At 47.1% G+C, this 15,036-nt stretch overlaps 1 protein-coding gene across 5 annotated transcripts in view; it reads left to right on the top strand.

The window, feature by feature from the left end:
• Tns3 (tensin 3) overlaps positions 1–15,036 on the top strand; it is a 227,164-nt gene that overhangs the window by 171,110 nt on the left and 41,018 nt on the right. For all 5 annotated transcript variants that reach the window (XM_055623850.1, XM_055623849.1, XM_055623846.1 and 2 more), the window contains 3 exons: positions 5,462–5,622; positions 6,611–6,725; positions 6,816–6,899. In XM_055623850.1, the coding sequence (XP_055479825.1) occupies positions 5,462–5,622; positions 6,611–6,725; positions 6,816–6,899 (360 nt within the window). The remainder of the gene's footprint in view (positions 1–5,461; positions 5,623–6,610; positions 6,726–6,815; positions 6,900–15,036) is intronic.

Consider the following 15,036-nt stretch of genomic DNA (forward strand, 5'->3'; position numbering starts at 1 on the left):
GTGGCCTTGGTGGGAGTGCCCCTCCTTCTTAGCTGTCTCTGGCCCACTCCCACACTGCCCACACAGCTGCCTGCCCTTGGAATGCCAAAGAGCTCTGCCCCCGCTTGTGTTCTCGGTGGTTTAGCATCAGCTTCCCAGTCTCTCTGAGGTTCAGTGCCCTCCAGTAGTCTCAGCTTGAGTTATGCTCGACAAGGTCCTGGGCAGAGGCTTGTCCTCACATGACAAGCTCAGAGGGTTGTCCTCACATGTCAGTGTGCTGGGAGCAGCAGTAAAGAGAACACAGGGCCTCAGGTGTTAAGCTATAGCCTGAGGTCAGGTGGAAGGATGACCCTTGCAAGGACAGCTGAATTTGCAGAGGAAGTGGTGGGTTGATGGGCAGTGGGACACCCGGTCATGCTGCCTCAGCAAAGCATGTCACCACATGGTTGCTGTCTGTCCCTCCCTCCATGCAGAGCCCTGCTCCATCGAGGGTTCCTGGGAAAAGACTCGTAGGCATGATTGCAGGCCACTATGATCTGTGCTCACATAGGCCTGAATTAGCCTCTCATCTGCCCTGTGCTCTCTGAGCTTTTGTAAGCACCAGGGGCCAGTTCAGGTTTCCTCTTTATTGGCAGGGAACATGCTGGAAGCAGTTGCAGCTCCCCACAACAACTGGGCCCCAGCACCCACAGGTGGGAATCGAGCCAAGGGGCCCCCAGCAGGTGTAGGTGGGTCTTCCCAGTTATGGGAGAGGCCCTTTGCCTGCAAATGTCCCCTTAAGCTTGATTTTGTCCCTGTTTTCCCTTGGCTGTTCTCAGAACCTGGAAGGGGTTGGTGTGAGTGTGGGGCTGCCCATAGCCCCAAGAAGGCTCCTCCAAGCCAGCACAACTCCTCTCAGCTTGCTTATCAGACCAGCACCAGGAGTGACAGCCACACTTTGGCCCTCCAGCACACCACCCTGCTCCCAGGATGTCTTCTCATTTTGTTTTCTCGCCGTTTCTGTTTCCCTCCGGATTTGACTTCTTACAGGGAAATGAAAAGTAAATATTGTTATGGCCACTTGTGTGGCATGGATTCGACCGTGCTGTTCAGAGAGTAGGTTTTACCTGCTATTTCCTTGTTGACTTATTGAGTATTCTGCTGTTCAGATCACCCCAGCTCATCAAGTCAGTTTTGTATTGGAGATCTGAAGTCAGTTTGGGACCCACATAATATAAGCCAATGAACTCTGCTGTTTCTGCTACCTGCAGATGTGGGACACGAGCTGTCGAGGGAAACATAAGGCTCTGAAGTCCCAACTTTCACCCCCAGCCCCTGGAGTCTGGCTAGGGGCTGACAGATAGACCCAGGGACACACTGATCAGTGGGAGGACAAAGGGTGGTGCATAGCAGTGGCTTTGTGAGTGCAGGTGATTTTATGTTAGTGCAGAGCGTGACCTAAGGAGCACACACGATTTATTCCCCTGCAGATGCTCACACCCTGAGCCTAGAGTGGAAAAAGAAACAAAGAAGCCGTATGTCCTCTTCACAGTATGGCGCTGTTCCCAGGGAAGGGAGGGTTGGGAGAATGTGTTTTACAAACTACCATGGGCTCTCTAAGGGAAGCCTGAGAAGTCAGCCTTCAGCGGAGGATGCTGACCAGGTCCCAGCTCATCCCTTCCTCCGCACTCCATCTCCTGCCCTCCCATCGCTCATCCATTCACAGACACCAGTTCTTGGGGGTGTCCGGTGGGGATGGACATCAGAGCTGAGACCTGGCATGCCTGGGCAGCTGGCTGCCTCCATATCTGTTCTCATTGAGCAAGCTGAGCCCGAGGGGGGCAGCAGAGGAGAGATGTGATGCTTGCTGTTTCAGTCTTTCTAAAGAGAGGTGACTTGCTTGGCAGGCACCAGAGAGAGTGAATGAAACACCTAAAGAAATGTCCCTGCAGCAGCCAGCCTCCTTCCAGACCTCCAGATAACCAGAGTGTGATGAGGTAGAAACTTGTGGTTGCAACTGTTTCCTATCTTGGAGCAGTAGCTCTGAAAGGCCCTGTTGTCAGCCTGAAGTGGAGGTGCCTGCAGTTTGCTTTGGCCAATTCCTAGCCCCACCATTCTTCCTCAGCTCTGGTGTCTGTGTTTGAGGCTGCCATGTGGTCATGGCCAGGGTGTCGGCACAAGGAATATGACAGGCAAGGACTGCTCCTAGCAAGAAAGGGAGCTTTGCACCACACATGTCCAGCCCTGGAAGTGGAGTTCCCGGGGTTCGTCTTCCTCGAAGAAGCTCATTTCTAGGAATGCCCAGCACCTCCTTCCTGGTAGCCATTCTCAAATGGGGAGTCTTGTGGTACCCAGGAGTGTGGGCTTGCAGAAGTGGGGGGGAGTGCTGACGTTCTCCTCCAGGAGCGAGCTCGGAACCTGAGCCTCGTCTGCCACGCATGTGTAGGCAGAATGTGTCAGTATAGAGCTCAGTGTGTGAATGTGAGTGTGTGAGAGTGTGTGGGAGACTGCACATGCGGAAGTGACTAGATGCATGAGTGTGAGCGTGCACATGTGGTCTGTGTCTGAGTGGCCATGTGTGAGAACAAGGGAGAGAATATGTCACTGAGTGGCAGGTGTGTATTGGTGAGAGACTGGGTGTTTACGCGTATTTCAGTATGTGTATCATGTAAAGTAAGACTCGGAGACATCTGAGAGGGAGTGCTGTGTTTGTGACAGTGAGTGTGGGAGTGGGACATGAACCTTTGCTTGACAGGAACTGAAAGCCAATGGGTGTGTAAGAGACCGTGACCATCTCTGTGGAGGCTCCTTGGACCACTACCTTCTTGGGCCTGGTTCAGTGTGCCCCCATCCTTGGGAATTTCCTCTTCCACTTTTACCTCCCATCGCTGAGGAGGAACAGCTGTCAATGGGGTCTCTGTTGCAGATGCTGTTGGTGTGTAGTGGAGACAAAGCTGATGGAGTATTCTGGCTCTGGACATGGCCTCAGGCCTAGACTTAAGCTCTGCTCTCTCACTGTACTTGCTAAGCTGCCTTGGGCCTGTTGTGGAACCTAACTTCTGAGTTATCTTGCCTGAAAAACAGGAAGGACAGGTCTTCACTGGAGCTGTTAAATCTACCTGCTGTCTCGGGACACTTAAAGAAGTGCAGAGACCCCTGAGGTGTGGCATCTTGTGGCACCTGTTGGGGACAACATGTTAGGATGGTGGGGAAGGCCACATCCACTGTTCCCTATGTGGGCTCCTCAAAGAGGGGGAAATGTTTGTTGACCAAACATCGAAATTTATGAAGATAAGCGCGAGCATAACATAAAACCCGAGGCTTAGAGAGAACCAGCAGAGGCGAAGCATAGCTCTGCAGAGGAGGGAGAAAAGAAGCTGAAGGTTTGTTTCTCCCAAAGAGAATCCAGGTCTCATCTCCCTTAATTTTAGAAAATAAAAAATGTTATTAATGGAAACTTTAAAAGATCCAGACAAAGGAGCAGGAACTTTGCTATGAGATGGTGTCTCCTAGAAATGTCAGAGAAGCTACACCCGTGAAGTCTTACATGAATGCCTAAACATGGCCTGGCCAAGGTGACACCAATAGACAGGTTAACATGGATGAGGGGACGCTCTGGAGGCCTCAATCCTACACAAAGAACCACAGGCAGCTGAGGGTTACTGAGAGCAAGAGAAATAGTCTCCAGGGAAGAACACGCCAAATGGTTATCTAATAACAAATGGCCACTCTTGAAAACATATACATACAAGTTAACATACAGACCAAGCAGATTGTTTTATGTATTTGGGAATATGTATACATACACTATATGAATGTGTAGATTTATGTGTGTAACAACAGTTAAAGAAAAAGGGGCAATGAATTTGAGTAAGAACAAGGCGTGTAGATGCGTGGGAGGGTTTGGAGGTAGAAAGGAAAGGGGGGAAATGTAATTGGGTTATGATTTTTAAAAAAGATAAAATTAGTTTCAAAGCTTAAAAAAAATGAGGACATTCATAGAAAATATGAGCCCTTGCCTGGAATTCCACATCCCAGAGATTGGCTTTTGAATATTCTGGTACCATTTTATTCTTTCTTTGGTACCCTAAAGCACTTGCCTGTGCACTTGTGACATTGCTGTGTGGCTGTGATTTGCTCTGTGATGCAGAGCAAACTCCCAGCTCTAAAACTCTTCTGCTGCTCAGCGCTGTGATCAAGGGATTATGGATTTCGTACATGAGAGCCCTGACGCACCTCGGTCAGCAGTTACCATGGGTGCACAGTGATCTCTCTCTGATCTGTCTTCCTTGTCACCATTGCGGGGGCAAGTGCAGGGCACCTGGGCTCTTGCTAGGGTTGCTGCTGTGTCCTATGGCTTCCTCTCTGGGAGTTGTTCTTCCTGCTGTTGTCCTGTTGCTAGGACCACACACATTTTTTTTTTTTGTTTTTGTTTTTTGAAACAGTGTTTTTCTGTGTAGCCTTGGCTGTCCTAGACTTGATTTGTAGACCAGGCTGGCCTCAAACTCACAGAGATCCGCCTGCCTCTGCCTCCCTGAGTGTTGGGATCAAAGGTGTGCGCCACCATGCCCAGCTGGCATCACACATTTAAGAGTTAGGAGACCCACCCGTCTCCCTGAGCCTGAATCTTGGCAACCTTGTGTGGAGCCTTCTCCCTGGGCAGCAAGTACTTCACAGACTGAGCCATCTGTTTTGAGATAGTGTCTCAACACCTAGTCCAGACTGACCTTGAACCCACAGTGGTCTTGCCTCATGGAATCACAGGCCTGTCCCGCCATATTTATAGGGACACTAGGTTTTTTAGCATATGCCTAGACTATCAGCAGATCCTAGTTTGGTGTGAAAAGACTACATTGAGACTTGATATCACCTTTGTAGGCTGCTGCAAGTTTCCCCCTGTTGCCCAATTTTAGAGAATTCCCTGGAAGAAAGTTTAAAAAGCTAATAGACTAGCCCAGACATATTTTTCTCCCCAACAAGAAGATGATCAGATTTGGCTCAGAGCAGGGACTGTTGACATCTGGGTCAAGAGTAAATAAGTGCCTGTGGAGTTTCTGGCAGAGAGTGGCATTAGGGCATTAAATGCTCATTCTTAGTATCCTCCATGTGAAGAATCAGTTTGTCATGGCAGAGCCACACGCCTGGGTCACTGCAGGTGCTAATCTTCTCAGTGCTCACACCAGGCCTGGATCTTAGCTGGCTGTCTCTGAACTCACACTCAGAGGCAGTCTCCTGCCCCAGCACTGTCAGCTGACTCCTGGTACCTGGCTTTGCCTGCACCCCAAGGCCTTTTCTGGATGGAGTGTCCTGGCTTTTCTCTGGGCATCCCAGGATGTCCTTGGGTTTGGTAGCCTGCCCATAGCATCTCTCCTGTCTGTGTGGGATGGTTGACTAGTGATGACACTGTGAATAGTTTAAGTTAGGTTTTGTTAGTGGTCTCTACATTCTGCTATAAGGAACATACCCTGAAGCCCATTTGTTTTTCTCCTCACTATCTCCTCAGGTGATGAGCCCATCGGGGGACGGCTCCGGAAGCTGAGCCTCGGACAGTATGACAATGATGGTGGGAGCCAGGGGCCCTTTTCTAAGTGTGGATGGGGAAAGGCCGGAGTGGACCCAGCCCCAAGCCTGGGATCATTTTCTTCTCCTGCAGACATCAAAGAGGTATGTGCTGGCCCTGTCCCCATCTCCACTTAACCCCACTTGTTTTCCTATCCTTATGCTTAGGGAAATGGCGGTGCCTGTCCTTGCATAAGGTCACCAGTCACTGTAACCTCTCTGTCCTTGACTGTCCTTGATATGGTTCTTAGTGACAACAGAGGTTCTGATTGGGAACACAGGTTAGAAGGGCTGTGTGGGGTCCACACAATCCCCAGATATGGCTAGACAGGGGCTACATTGCATGGGCCAGTGAAGCCTGAATGTTCTGATCTGTAGAATGGATGTGAAATGCAAAGCATACAGGTGGGTGGGTTGTGATGGTTAAGAAGCAAGGGCCTGGCCCTAAAGGTCCCGGCAGATGGACAGTGCAGCCAGTGGCAAATTCAGACTTCTTCTAGTCTGCTACAAAAGGTCCCAAATCCTCCATACAAATGACGGCTCTGAGGAGGTCGACAAGAGTCCTCCTGACGAGGAGATGTTGTTAAAGCTTCTCATAAGAATTCAGCAGGCAACCATCCCCAAACAGTTAACTCCAATTATACACTTGATTCTCAAGTTGAAAAGTTGTAGCCTTTAGAATAGGCAAGAAGAAAAAAGAACTTATCATCTTAACTCTCACAAACAGATATTGTTGATATCTGGAATATTTTTCCGTGTTTTGTGTGTGACTTCCTGTGTATTTCCACTGACCTGTGACACTGATGTAGTTAAGGATTCCTGGGTGCTGCTTTTGTGCACAGTGGTGGCTCATCTCCCTCACCCTCGTCTCCTGGTTGTCCAGCACTGTACTAAGATGATGGTCCTTAAGCTCCTTCTCTTAGCTTTGGTGATAGTTGAGTTTCTTCATAGTGGTGATGCCAGTTTCTTTCGCCTTGACCCACTCTCAGATGTGAGCTCTATCTGCAGACCTTCTTGAGGGACCATGTCTGTGTGGAAGGGACCTTTCTATTGAGTCTTCGATTTTTCTGTTCTCCCTCTCTGCTGATTTCAGACGATGATCACTGCATATGCCCCTGACCTCGATATGATCGATGGCAGGATGACAAACAGCAAGGAGTCCGTGTGTCTGACCCCAGCATTCCCTGTATCTCCAGAAACACCATATGGTAAGAAAGAATTAAAACCAGCTGGGTCTAACTTGGTACCTCAAGGTAGGGAGTAATAAATAGTACCCTTTGCTCTACTTTCTTTTCCAGTGAAAACATCCCCACGATACCCTCCATTCAGCCCACCTGAGCCCCAACTGAGCAGCCCAGCCAGTTTGCGCAAAGGAGGACGTGGTAAGAACCCTTGGCTATAGCAGCCGTGATACCATTTGCATGGTTGCTGTTTCTACCGTGGCGTCCTCTGATGCAGACGTATTTCCATTTAGATCACATCTCAAAAGGCTTGGGCACGGACATGTCTTGCTAAGGCTTGGGATGTGGCTGTAAATCCACGGGTGGGGAATTGAGTGGCATTAAGGCATCGGTAGACTTCCTAGCATTTCTAGGAACGTTCAGGTTTGTGGCTGACATTTGTGGCAATTGATGCATGCTCAGTTCAGCAGCAGGGCCTGCCGTCAGCTCAGCACAGGTGTTTAGCATCCTGGTGACTCCCCATTTTAAAGGAGGAATGCTTTCCACTTCACTAAGAAAATGGGTTCCAGCAAAGAGCAGGATGTGTGCGTGCACCCCGCTACATAGACACCTCTGTTGCTGTGTGTGACCCAGCATTTAGCCTACACACACCTGGTCTTTCTGTCCTTAAATACTTGATACTTGCTCTTGTTCAGTACAGTGAAACCTAGAGACCCTCACTGTTTTGCTCTGCAGGGAGAGAATGCTGCCAGTCCAGTTAGTTTCTTGGTATTTCTTCCAAGTAGACATTGCCCACGTTTCTTGGGATCTCAGGATGAGCCAAGCATAAGCGGGTAGAGAGAAGCCCCACATATATTCATTTCGGCCATTTAATTTTCATAGTGGAGTTTGTTGTTTGCCATTCCCTGAAAAATTCAGGCGATCTCATTTCCCTGAGTTCTAACTCTTCCACGGTCATCTCAGTGTATGAGAGGTCCAGGGAAACATCCAAACCTGCGCCAGCTCATCTTTAGTGCCTGACTCATGACAGCCTGTCTCCCCAGACTGGTACAGTCTGGTTAGCATCCAGACTTTGAAGAAAAGTACTACTCTGTCTGCATTACCTAGGGGAAACTGAAGTTGGAGTGGCCACAAAGTACCTTTGCTTCCATGTTGTTTTCTGACAGTGTTCGCTCACCTGTCCCCCAAAGGCTGTCCCCAGGCTGCTATTCTCCTTGAGGCAGCACCCAAGCTTCTTGGTCTTCCAGCTTCTCTTTGTCCAGCAGGTCATGACACAGTCATTTTTATGTAACCCAAGCTCCGAGCTTTGAACTCTTAAGAGTGTGCTCCCAGATAGTTTTTCAGTCTTAAACAAGCAGATTGTCCTGTTGTCTTATTCGTCATCATAGATGTCGGCTTGTGTCCGTTGCTAGACTTCATGTGGAACACAAAGCTCATGGTCTGAGTACAGGTTTTCTCTATCATGATATGAGCTCTGGTAGAGCCATGAGTGATCTCTACCTTCAGTGGAGTGGCTTGGAGATTAGCCGTGGCCACCATAGACACAAAGTGCTTAGTCAGTGCCTTGGAGACTAGCCACATGAGGGTGTGGCCTGAAGGGTCAGACTGATAACTCAAGCAAACTTCGAATACCCTGTTGAGCCCTCCACTCTCCACCATCAACAAACCCCATGTACATTTTAAAGTCACCTTTCTCTGTGAATTAGAGGGTTTTTTTGTTTGTTTGTTTGTTTTTGTTAAGTTTGGTTTTTCTAGACAGGGTTTCTCTGTGTAGCCTTGGTTGTCCTGGACTCCCTTTATAGAACACACCAAAAATTAAATTCTTGGTGCAGCATCTTTTCTCCTCTGGGGAGGGCAAGTGAGCGACTCCATGCATTTTTGGGGAATGAAAAGTTTTCATTAACTTTGATTTAAATCCTGCCCCTTGGCAAATGTCAGGAGCACTCCACTGGGCACTAGTTTGGGGCATAAGAGCAGATTGCATTAGATGCTATCACAGCCGCTGAAATTGCCAAGCTCAGCCCTAATGCAGCAATGTCAGCTGGGTTTTATCACAACAGAGAAGAGTGGAGTAGGAGGGTCAGGGTGGACAGAAAATTACTAACGGAGACTCAGGTGTTGTGCTTCTTGATGAAGTAATCTAACTGGATTCCTGCTAAAGGAAGGTGAAAACCTGGTGCTTAGACGTTAAAGCTGAGAGATGAAAAGCTTGATCAGATACCCAGCATGGTTGAATATCAGAAGTGGGATCACTGAACGGAATTATTGCTAAAAATGAGAATGAATATGGCAGGGAGAGTCTTTGTACCAGCCTCAAGCCTGGATTAGCTCTGAAGGCAGGCCTTTGCTATGCTCAGGACTCACACATTACCCTGTGTCTCTCCAGGTCCTCTCACACTTATTTTAACCATATGGTTCCTGAGTTCCTGAGTCAGATGTCCCTAGAGCTAGCCAGCTCCCTGCCATAAGCATGTTCCACCCAACCAACCCAGAAACAAACCACCCACCAGCAAACAGTTAAACAGTAGACAGAAAGCAAACCACAGCATCCTTGGGATCTGCTGGTCATTGAATAAATTGAAGAAGCCAATTTTGAGGAGCTAGAGAGGTAGATCATGGCTTAAGAGCACCGACTGCTATTGAAGAAGACTGTGTTCCCAGCACCCACGTGGTGGCTCACAGCCAACTGTGACTATAGTTCTAGGGAAAATGATGCCTTCTTCGGACCTCTGTGCACTCCTCCACTCATGTGACAGGCATACATGCATTCAGACATAGCCACATACACATGAGGAAAAAAAAGAAAAGAAGAAACCTCATTGTACTTTTTGTCTAGATTTCTGGAAGGCTTTTCAGCCTGTTAATATTCAGCAGGCTCTGCCACCATGACATTTCCCTATTAGAAGTGCCCACTTGGCCTTTGGGGAGTGTCTCTCCACGAACACGGAGGACTGAGTAGCTGAGGCAGGTATCGCTGGATAGTACCTGTTGAATCAGTCATTTGCCTTCAGGTGCCAGATGACTGGGTAGTCTTCAGAACTGCAGGGTTTATCTATCTCAGCACAGCACAGCATAGCACAACAGCCACATGCAGTTCATGTGAACACTTACGAGCATGAGTAGTTTAGGTGCCTGACTTAGACCAAAAGCAGAATCAAACTATAACACCAACAGCAAAGGAAGGGGCAGTGTTATAAAGAGTGGTCATAACTGTTGTCAATAGCATAGAAAGTCCTAGTCGACTTTCTTCTAGGGCCTAGTAAGTTTATAATGAATAGAAATTTGGCTCACAGTTCAGGAATCTGGGGAAGCCTAAGATGAGGGGACCAGGAGAATGTCTTCATGTGTTTCACCATAGCAGAAGCATCACCTGGGGAATGGGGAGATAGAGAGGAAGTCTGAGCTCTCCTGCTCCTAAGGAAGGAGACCTGTGCCTGAGATTTGTGCTACTGCTGCTTTCATGAGGACAGAGTCCATCTGCCTTGATCTTTACTTCTGAGATCCCCTAACAGTGCCACACTGGTGTTGACCTTCCAACATGTGAACTATAGGTAGGGGCCATGTTCAGACCATAGCAGAGCATGAGATGTGGGGACAGAGAAGCGCTTTGGGCCTCTCTTGGTCAAGGAAGCTTGCTCTACTCACACCAGGCTCCTCTTGGCTTTCATAGAAGCACCTCTTCCAGACAAGCGAGGGCTGTTTCTGTGTTAAAGCACAGTAAATGCTGCTGCTGGCTTCTCCCAAGAGCTTGTGATACCAGAAAGGGTGGTGGACAGGCACAGGAGATTGCAGAGCAGCCATAGAAGACACCCAGCAAGAAGCCAGTGCCAGCATCTGAGCAACTGTTCAAAGGCCTGTGAGCATCCTTGCCTGTCTGACATGAGACTCTGAGCTTTTTGAGGATGGTGACCGAACAGCCACCACAGGCCTGGAGTGCAGCTGTGTGCTGGTCACTCCGGCCAAACTGTACCCCCGAAATGTCTTAGGATTCCAGATGTGAATCTTTTGTTTTTGTTTTTGTTTTTTGTTTTTTGTTTCCAAGACAGGGTTTCTCTGTGTAGCACTGGCTGTCTTGGACTCGCTCTGTAGACCAGGTTGGCCTTCAGCTCACAGCGATCCTCCTGCCTCTGCCTCTCTGGGTACTGGGCTTACAGGTGTGTGTTAATGCGCCCAGCTCCAGAGGTGAGTCTTTTAGAAGGAAATGTCTTTTTAAAAGAATTTAAGCAAACATCATTTAATGTTAACCTTTATATAGGTGGAAGAAAAAAAACTTATTAAGCATAAAATATAAAACATCCTGCATTTCTTAGATGATCCTTAGTGTTCGTATTTCCAAAATAAATAAAATAAAAAAAAAGCCACGGTGAAATGTTTTCATGAGAAAAGCTGTGTTCCTGACATAACTTACCTTCATAACTGTCCCAAAGTAGTTATTTATTTATTTATTTTTTTAATTTGGAAAAGTCACATAACACAGCCCCTTTAAAGTAAAAGTTCAGTCATTTAGCACATGCGTACTGTCTTCCAACCATTGCCCCTCTGCAGCTCCAGAACATTCTTGTCGCATAACAGTTTTTTTTTACAGTTGTTATTTAGAAAACATTTGAGGACTTTGGGCATCATAAAAATGATTAATGGCTAATGTTTGTTTACTTCAAGGGAATGCTTTTATAATTTTGCAGTTTCTATTTGTGTGCAGCATAGTGATACTGGGGTTGTTTTGGGCTGTTGTCTTTACTGTGAATACAAGGTTTTGTGAAGGGTCGGGGTTGGGTCTATCTGTTTGTTTACTGGGTTCATAGAGAATAAGAGTATCCAACAACTTACCAGTAGTTCAGAATAGGGGAACTGAGTTTGGTGGAATTCAGAGGGCAGAAATGGATGGTGTTTGCTGGAGGAGGAAGGAGAACAGGGTCCAAGAGTATTTGTAAAGGGGGAAAAAGTGAAAGAGAAAATGGGGGTCTCAGTTGCTCTTACTTTGAAGCAGTATTTTTATTTTTGAGAGTTAGCTCAACAGTTAGGAGCTCCAGCTGCTCTTCCAGATGACCCAGGCTCAGTTCCCAGCACCCAGGTGGCCATTCACAACTGTCTGCAACTCCAGTTCCTGGGGTTCACACACTTCTCTGGCCTCCCCTGCCACTGCACACAGTGGTTTACAGACATACATGCAGGCAAAACACACGTACACATAAAATAAAATAAAAACGTAGGAAAAATTTGTGAGAATTCGGAACGAGGAAAGGGAAGAGGGGAATGATGTAATTATACTATAATCTCAAAGATAAACAATAAAAAAATAAATAATTCCTTTTAAAGTTGCATCCTTTTTTTATTTTTACATTTTTATTCTTTATTAATTACACTTTATTCACTTTGCATCCCCCCTGTGTTTCCCTCCCTTCTCCTGTCCCAATCCCTCCCTTCCTCCACCCTCTGCATGCATGCCCATCCCCAAGTCCACTGATAGGGGAGGTCTTCTTTTCCTTCCTTCTGACCCTAGTCAATTAGGTCTCATCTGGAGTGGCTGCATTGTCTTCTTCTGTGGCCTGGTAATGCTGCTTCCCCCTTAGGGGGAGGTAATTAAAGAACAGGCCAATCAGTTCATGTCAGAGACAGTCCCTGTTCCTATTACAATGGAACCCACTTGGATACTGAACTGCCATGGGCTACATCTGTGCAGGGGTCTCCATGCATAGTCCTTGGTTGGAGTATCAGTCTCAGGAAAGACCCCTGTGCTCAGGTTTTTTGTTTCTGTTGCTCTTCTTGTGGAGTTCCTGTCCTCTCCAGATCTTACTGTTTCCCACTTCTTTCCTAAGATTCCCTGCACTCTGCCCAAAGGTTGCTCGTAAGTCTCAGCATCTGCATTGATAGTCTGCAGGGCAGAGCTTTTCAGAGGTCCTCTGTGTCAGGCTCCTGACTTGTTCCCTCTTTTCTCCTTCTTCTGATGTCCAGCCTCTTTGCCTTTCTGGATAGGAATTTAGCATTTTAGCAAGAGTCCTCCCTCTTGATTAGTTTCTTTAGGTGTACAGATTTTACTAGGTTTATCCTATATTATATGTCTATATGAGTGAGTATATACCGTGTGCGTCTTTCTGCTTCTGGGACAGCTCACTCAGGATGATCTTTTCCAGATCCCACCTTTTACCTGCAGATTTCATGATTTCCTTGTTTTTTATTGCTGAGTAATATTCCATTGTGTAGATATACCACAATTTGTGCATCCATTCTTCAGTTGAGGGGCATCTGGGCTGTTTCCAGCTTCTGGCTATTATAAATAAGGCTGCTACAAACATGGTTGAACAAATATATTTATTGTGTACTTGAGAATCTTTTGAATATATACCTAGGAGTGGTATAGCTGGATCTTGAGGAAGCGCTATTCCTAGTTGTCTGAGAAAGCTCCAGATTGCTTTCCAGAGTGGTTGTACAAGTTTACATTCCCACCAGCACTGGAGGAGGATTCCCCTTTCTCCACAACCTCTCCAGCATGTGTTGTCTCTTGAGTTTTTTACCTTAGCCATTCTGATGGGTGTAAGGTGAAATCTTAGGGTCGTTTTGATTTGCATTTCCCTGATGGCTGATGAGGTTGAGCATTTCTTTAAGTGTTTCTCTGCCATTTGATATTCCTCTGTTGATAATTCTCTGTTTAGCTCTGTTCCCCATTTTTTAATTGGATTACTTGATTTTTTGCTGTTTAACTTCTTTAGTTCTTTATATATACTGGATATTAGCCCTTTGTCAGATACAGGGTTGGTGAAGGTCCTTTCCCAATCTGTAGGCTGTTGTTTTGTTTAAAGTTACATCCTTAAAGCTTGACATGTTATAAAATGCTCCAGCTAGCGTTCCCTTTCCTTTTTGTACCCAGCTTTGTTTCTGTTTGTATTTTTATGAATTCGCTGTGAGGATTTTTACAGAGCGGACAGAAGCACACAATATGTGTAAACATAGGTGATGTTCACGGCATACCTTGGTGGCTTTGAATCTACTTAAAAAGCAAATGCACCAGTGTGTATATGTATATTTAGGTACACACAGTGTCAGAGTATCTGTGTGTGTGTGTGAGAGAGAGAGAGAGAGGCATGCACTGTCTGCACAAAGCCTGTGATACACTCAACATTCCAACTTATGCCAAAGAATGTGAACTGGGAAGGGTGAGCCCCAGCCAGGGATGTGGAGTAGTAAATTTGAAGCAGCCTTTCTTCTCCTCACCCCAGATAAAGAATGTGAAAAAAAAAAAAAGTGGACTGCTTGTAAGTACACTTAAAAATAAACATCAGGGATGGGTTCGTGGAGGTCACAGTCCAGCACTGCCCTGTGAATATGCTGTTAGAGTCTGTCTCAATGAGAACATGAATTTGCTTGTGTGGAATGCAGCTCAGTACACACAAGCTGCTGGCATCCTTTGCTGACACCTCATCCCCCAGGCAGGCCAACTTGAGGGTACCATGAGCGGTGAACCTTGTAAACGAAGTGGGGGAGCATCCTTCAACTTGCTTGGTAGTGGATTAGGGGGAGCTTCGCTTTCTGATCATACCTATCTCAGCTCATTTCACTGTTCAGGCCTGTGGGGCTCTTCTCAAAGATACCATGTAAAGGGCATTCCGACATCTGGCCAACAAGATTTTTGCTCTGATCATGATTCTCAGCCCACAGGATGGCTCTGAGGCATGGTGACAGGCCCTGCTTGTCTGTGATCTAGCACACATTGCACAACCTCTTGAAACATCTTTTAAGCAAAGAATGAGAGCACTATGTGTGGGATCAGGGATGTTGTCTTAGAGATGAGGGCCCATTTCATCTTTTATCTGCAAGAATCTCCCCCAAATTTGCCTTGGAGTTGAATTTCTTAATTCAAAATGCATCCCTAGAGCCCCACTAGCTCAGCATGCTCTGGGCCTCAGACTAGAGAATAGGGTTGCAGCCCAGCTTGTGGCAAGTGTGGAAACCACAATCCATTGCAGATTTTGGGGGTGGGGAGAATACTGAACCAGGCAGGTGCCTAAGTGCAGACAGCTTGGAGGACAGTAGGCAGGACCAGCAGAGGACATTTGTGGCAATGTTTCCTCATTGGGCAGGCCAGTCATGTGCATGTCCTTCATCTTCTCCCAAGGTCCTGACCTCCAGTCCATCTGGCCCAGGATTGTCTCCAGGTGTCATGCAGCCTTAGGCATCAGGACAGGCGTCTGTAACTCTGGTGCCACTGTCCCCTCAGGCTAGCATTCCTGACCAGGGTGCTCCATTGTGCTTGGCGTGTGTGGGGGATCTGAATTGTGAGAGGTATAGAGGGGCGCCTGAACTGAGTTTCTGAGAACTAGGAAGATGTAAACATTCCATTTGC

This window comes from Psammomys obesus, unplaced genomic scaffold (assembly GCF_907164565.1).
Source record: "Psammomys obesus unplaced genomic scaffold, mPsaObe1.curated_primary_1811, whole genome shotgun sequence".
NCBI classification, from domain to species: Eukaryota; Metazoa; Chordata; class Mammalia; order Rodentia; family Muridae; genus Psammomys; species Psammomys obesus.